The 6,327-nt window shown below is 53.8% G+C and overlaps 1 protein-coding gene across 1 annotated transcript; it reads right to left on the reverse strand.

The window, feature by feature from the left end:
- Positions 1-5,134: 5,134 nt before the first annotated feature.
- Positions 5,135-5,522, reverse strand: LOC132588446 (transmembrane protein 100-like). The gene has a single exon (XM_060260838.1). It carries the CDS (start codon positions 5,514-5,516, stop codon positions 5,139-5,141), a length of 378 nt encoding a protein of 125 aa, XP_060116821.1. The 5' UTR covers positions 5,517-5,522; the 3' UTR covers positions 5,135-5,138.
- Between the last annotated feature and the right edge of the window lie 805 nt (positions 5,523-6,327).

Here is a 6,327-nt window from a genome sequence, read left to right on the forward strand (position 1 = left end):
GGCACTAATTTATTTGAGAGGGGAGGCAGCCTGGTATAGCCCAATTGCATCAGATCTCAGAAGCTAAGCAGGGTCAGGAGTTGGAAGGGGGACCACCAAGCAAGACTCTACAGAGGAAAGCAGTGGCATCTGCTTCTCCCTCACCTTGGAAGCCCCTTGTTGGGGTCACCATAAGTCTTGGATGGGAGACCACCAAGCAAGACTCTACAGAGGAAAGCGGTGGCAAACAACCTCTGCTTCTCACATGCCTTGAAAGCCCCTGGCTGGGGTCGCCATAGGTCTCAGATGGGAGACCACCAAGCAAGACTCTACAGAGGAAAGTAGTGGCAAACCTCCTCTGCTTCTCCTTTGCCTTGAAAGCCCCTTGCCAGGGTCATCATAAGTCAGATGGGAGACTACCAAGCAAGACTCTGCAGGGGAAGGCCATGGTCAAGACCTCTGCTTCTCAGGTCCCTTGCTGGCATTGCCATAAGTCAGCTGTAACTTGACAGCACTTTAAACGTAAAGCACTTTACACACATGCTAATCTATATAGTCTGGAGATCAGCTGTAATCAGGGCTTCTTTTGTAGCAAAAGGCCCAGCAGGAACTCATTTGCATATCAGGCTACACCCCCTGACAACAAGTCAGCCAGAACTCCATTCCTGCACACAAAAAAGCCCTAGCTGTAATTCTTGGAGAACTCCAGGTGTCACCTGAAGATTGGCACCACTAGACTCATCCTCCCCAAAGCAGGACAGGCTGAGAGTGAAAGCAGCTGACCCCAAAGTTACCCAGAGAACGTCATGGCCAAGTGGGAATTCAAATCCAGATCTCTCCAGACCCAATCTGACATTCTGACCGAACGTGGTACTTCCTCTCTCTGCGTTGCCCTTTTGAGCATCATCTCCTGCTCGATTATCTCCAGCCTGTGATTCCGACCAATGGGAGGGTGTAAATCTGCCCGTTGACTTGGGAAGCTGGAAGATCGATGCAGAGACGTCAACAGTCTGTAGATTTCCCTCCAGCTCAGGAAATACCACACATTTCATTTGGTTGCCAGGACTGGGGGAGCACCGGATCACCTCAGGGCACCGGAATGGAGAGAAAACAGAGCAGCAATCAGCAGCCTGATTCTAGGAACCACCTCTGACTCTTGGGGCAATGAAGCAACAAAGGGGTTTCTCCCTTCTGTGGAGCACAAATGGTACTATCCCCGCCCCCCACCGACCCCAAACTTGGGTGGTTTTCTTCCCCATCCACACAGACACACTCAATTTCCTTCAGGGACTCTGCATAAAAAAAGGACAGGACAGTTCTTCAAGCTGACCGTGGTAAACACTCTCGGTTTGGAGAGCAAAGCGTAAGAAATTATCCAGAGTTCCACTAGGAACAGGAAAGGATGGGGGAAAGTGTGAGAGGAGTAAAAACCCAACTTTGCATAGCAGGGCTGGATTAAACCCTGTGCAAGCCCCTAGGCAGTCAAAATCTCAGGGGCCCCCTCGCAAATTATCTCAGAGCCCACCCCACTGCTTGTGGCCCCAGCTGCAGCTTGCAGGCACCTTCTCAAAAAGCCCCTTTGACAAAGCTGCAGAGGAGAGGCAGAGAGAGGCAAAGTTGGTAATGCCAGCAGAAGCCACACTAGGCAGGTCGGGCAAAGAGCGGCTCAGTTGCTGGCTGGGCATGCAGGCTGGGAGGGCTGCAAGCAGGGGGGAAACTGGGGGGGAAAGACAGCCCAGGGCCCCTAAATGTGTGGGGGCCCATAGGCCAGTGTCTACTTAGCCTAATTGTTAATCCGGCCCTGTTGCATAGGCACGTTTTACATTTTTGGAAGCTTCTCTCCCCACCTTTGTCTCTTTGCAACACACTGAACACATGAAACAAAAGGGCCAAGTTCCCAGAAAGCAGCTTGGCGATGTGGTGCCAATTTTACGTGCTGTCTCAGAACCAGAACCTTCTGATCACGCCAGTGACATGTTCAGTGGCTAGGGTGCCCTGATTCTGGGATCCTGCCTTCTCTCGGGGCAAGCCTCAGAGAGAGCCAGCTGGGGGGCTCCAGCCCCGCACAAGATTATTTTCTCTGCCCCCGACAGTCCTACAAAATCTTAATCAAGAAACAGGGGTTTTTTAAAGGGACAGCGAAAGTGGCAAAGAAAAAAACATGTTTTCATGTCAGAAATGAAAGATAAGCCATACCCATCCAAATTAGACATGCAACTGAAGAGGGAGAGGGGAACATGAAATCTGGAACATGCACCCTGCTTACAGGCGACTCAGTGCTTGAGTACATATGCTACAGAACAACTAAAGTCCTTGTTTCTAGACAGTGCCAATTGCAAAATCTGCCTGCGCAACAGTGGTTTGATTTTGTGTGTGTGTGTGTGTGTGTGGCAAAACACAGGTTTCAGGGAGCAATCCTCTGTTCTAGACGGCCCAGCCAGAAGTGTAGGGACGGCCACCTGGCCGAATCCCAAAAAACTCACTCACTTGTGCCTCCTTTCCTCAGTTTGCAATGAAGTTCTCCCTTTGACAAATGTTACATCTGGTCAGTGGCAGGACTGCCCCACCAGAGGACTGGCCAGCATACCCTGAAGCACCTCGGCCAGAAAACGTGATGGATGTGTCCGCTCTGCGTTCTCGACTGAAACCCCCACCCACCCATGCTTGTCCCGGCTGCTCCCCCTTCTCCCGGCTTCTAGACTTACAAAGAGTCCGATTTCACTTCTTTCCAGTTGCATGTGCGTATGTGGACGGGCTCCAGGTGCTGAGAAGCCAAGAGCAGCTGTTTCCCCCCCTGCTGCCTGGAACCTCCCTCGGTATTGCTGGACTCTAGCAGAGGCAGCTGGGAGGGGGAGTCTGGGTGCAAAAAGGAAGAAAGTCCTTCCTGAATTTCCCTGGGAAACACAGCCCTGGATCGTGGCTGCCCTGTTGGCTGGCTTGGAGAAGGAATTTGTCTCTTTCAATCGTTTCTCCAAGCCGAGCCAGCTTGGAGAATGCATTCAAGTTAAAGTTGCTTTCTTTCCACCTCCACCTCCCACATCTATTTTCCTCCCTTCCTTCCAGCTCTCAAACATCCAACGTTCATGTATTGCGGTTCTCAAACATTGGATGTTTATTCTATGTGGTTCTTACATTAAACAAGTTTGGCCAACCCTGAGTTAAGAAACAGGTCCGTAGACTCTATCCCATACCAAAGAGATGGAACCACACTCTTTTTTCTTGATTATTTCCCACTTCAACGCCTCCACTTATAATGCATATAACTGCCTTAGGACTATTTCAAACTGAGCAGCGACCCTTTGCCGGCTGGGATAATTTCAAACTGAGCCAGGCTGCATCTGCACAACCCCAAAACATATGCAGCGATAGCCAAGCAGCACCGTACAATACATGTGATAGAACGGGGCTGGTTCTCTGTTCTCTATGCAGCTCTCTGTTGCCCCTGCAAATGCAGAGACGTTTGCCAGAGCAAAGGAACATCTGTACATCAGTCTTTCTGACACTTTCCCGGCCTCGGCTCCCCACAACTGCTGGTTCCCCTCCCCCATGCACCACCAAGGGTTTTTCCATTGTTCTTTTTAATTGGTAAGTGCTAGATCACTCTAACATCATAATGTTATAACAATCTATCTCTGTGATCTACTCGTTCCTCTGAATCCCCGGCTTTCATTAAGAAAAAGGGTAAGGCATACCAAACCAAATTTGAGACACAGCATGGCAAAACAGGGGGATACCTGGAAAGTAGATTAGGCAACAATCTGAGAATCACAGAGTTGGAGGTGGCCACAGAGGCCATCTAGTCCAACCCCCTGCTCAGTGCAGGATCAGCCTACAGTATCCCTGCCAAAGCAGAATCAAGGTTGTGTGGATGTTAAAAAAAACAAACAAAGGAAAGAACACACTCTGGTTTGGATGCCAAACCGAAGCAAAACATCCATGTGGAAGCAATCCAGGATGCCCTGGAGTAGGACAACCCCCTCTGCCCTTGCTGTGAGCACTATTCTGAAAATTGGCACAGCCTCTCATGCCGAGTCAACAGTGGCTCACTTGCACATCAGTTTATAACAGGTGCACAAGCAAGCCTAGGCACGATGTGCGTCGCATGGGTCGGCTGAGCAGGGCCTGTGAATTTGCCACTCCAGCAGACAAAACCCATCTAGGCATCACCCAAACACACAGCGCCCTGCATCCAAATACTGGCAAATACTGTGCCAGGGTTTCTCAAGGGTCAGCCGCCCCACCTGCGCCCGTCCTGCCCACAACATGAGACCATACCACCACCACCCCCACACCACAATATTTAGCCACAGCCTCAACCGTCCCGTGCAATGCCTTAAATTCTCTTGATCGGTCGCTTCCCTTCAGCAAACAAGGGCGGCTTCTTCTCTGTCCTTTGCGGGGAGAGCACGTGTCCGTCCAAGAATCCCAACAGTGACCTTTGACGTGACCCCCCACACACACACAAAGAATAAAATGGGGGGGCACAGTGCCACTGCTCATCAGTACCCCAACGTCACCCGCGCTCCTCCCCCCACGGTTAAAATCCAAGGATCCAGTTGTTCATCCAGCGGCGGCAGCTTGGGAACTTTACGCTGCACCCTTGTTGTTTTTGCTGAGAACCGCTCCACGATTCTCGTTGCCTTAAAAAAGATAACGAAAGAAAAGGTCTCTCCGTGATCAGTCATCAATGTGCGTAGCAGTGATGGAGACAGGCGGGTGGGTGTCCTTGGGGATGTCTACCCCTCCTGGCTTTCTCGCTGCGCCGGTGCCTTCTTCAAGTTAGCCATGGTGCTCTCTGCAAACGAGGGGGTCTTCTTTGGGGTGGGAAAGAAGCTTGCAGCCCCCCTGAGGATATGGGGGGGTTCATCTGGGGCAGACGCTCGAGTCTGATGCACAGCCAGCCGCCAGTCCCTGCCACACAGCTCCACAGAATTTCAGCCATCCTTCCCGGGTGGGCTGTGGTTCTTTGGCTCTCGGGAACACTGCTTGCTTAACAAACGGGGTTTCGCTCGCCCACATGCTCTCACCTTCCCGCCTTTGCCTCCCAAACAACAGAGGGGTGCGTTCAAAGCCACCCCCTCCCAGCTCCCCTCATTCTGTCACAGGGCAGGAGGGGGAAAAAAGCTCTGGCCACGCTTCTACCTGCCGGGGCGCCTGCATCATAGGGCTCCCTGCTCCAGGGGCACGGGCTGGCCCTGTTGCTTCTTGCGCTGCCTCTCCCGCTTGGCCCGCCAGCAGACCAAGGCGGCCACCAGCAGCCCCAAGCCGAAGACGAGAGTGGCCACCGAGACCACCTTGGCGATGTCCATCTGGGGCCCGTTGATGGTGAAGGTGATGCAGGTGGCGGCCACGCCGATGACCAGGGAGACGATGCCGAAGGGGAAGACACAGCGGTACCACGACTTCTCCGTGCCCCCCGTGGCCAGGGCCAGCTTGTGGAGTGTGGCCGTGGAGTCGGTGGCCGCGGCCACCACCGGCAGCCCCGGCTTGCCGCCCCCTTGCAGGCAGGTCAGCGAGTTGGTTTTGCAGCCCATCATCCTGGCGGGGGGGGAGGGGGGCGCACCCAGACGGCCCACGGAGGATCCAAGAGGGGGCGATCACATCTGGGGAGAGCCCCTGCGCTCTCCTGCAAAGCAGGAGGAGGAAGGCAGCCGTCCCACCAGTCGCCTTTCCCCTCCCCACCGCCTTCTTGCCTGGTCGCCCGCCTCTCGCGTTCTGCTCGGAGCTCCGGCTCCAGCCAACTCTTTTGCTGCAGCGTAAAGCCGCGATTGGCAAACGGGAGGAGTGAGATCATGCCAGGAGGCGGGGGCTCCGAGCGGGTTAACCGTTTCAGAGGCTGGCTGGGGGGGGGGGGAGCATTGCCCTGGAATCCCAGCATGGCCAGAGACAGAAACCCGAGAGGAGAGCAGGTTGAGCCCCCGCGAACTCTGGGAAGGAGCGCGCCATTGGGAAGGGCGCAGCAACATGGGAAGGGCCTTTTTACGCACACACCACCCGCCTCGCTGCTTGGCTCCCGGGTCTTTCTCATTCAATTGCGCCTCCGTTTCTTTGACCAAATTCCTCTTGGAAGCCCGGGCGAAGCCGCGGGGTTTGCTGGAGATCTCTTTCAGCAGGGGGAGGAGAAAGGGGGCTCCATCAAAGTCTGGAGCTCAAGACAGCCGGTGGGGTGGCCAAACTGTGGCTCGGGAACCACAAGTTGCTCTTTCACACATATTGGGTAATTCTGGAAGCTCCCAGGGCCCCATCGGCCAACTTGGAGAAGGCATTTGTCTCTTTAAACTACTTCATCAAGTTAAAGTTGCTTTATTTCCACCTCTCCCTTTCTCCCCTCCCTTTTCCTCCCTCCCT

The sequence above is a fragment of the Heteronotia binoei genome, chromosome 20, assembly GCF_032191835.1.
Source record: "Heteronotia binoei isolate CCM8104 ecotype False Entrance Well chromosome 20, APGP_CSIRO_Hbin_v1, whole genome shotgun sequence".
NCBI classification, from domain to species: Eukaryota; Metazoa; Chordata; class Lepidosauria; order Squamata; family Gekkonidae; genus Heteronotia; species Heteronotia binoei.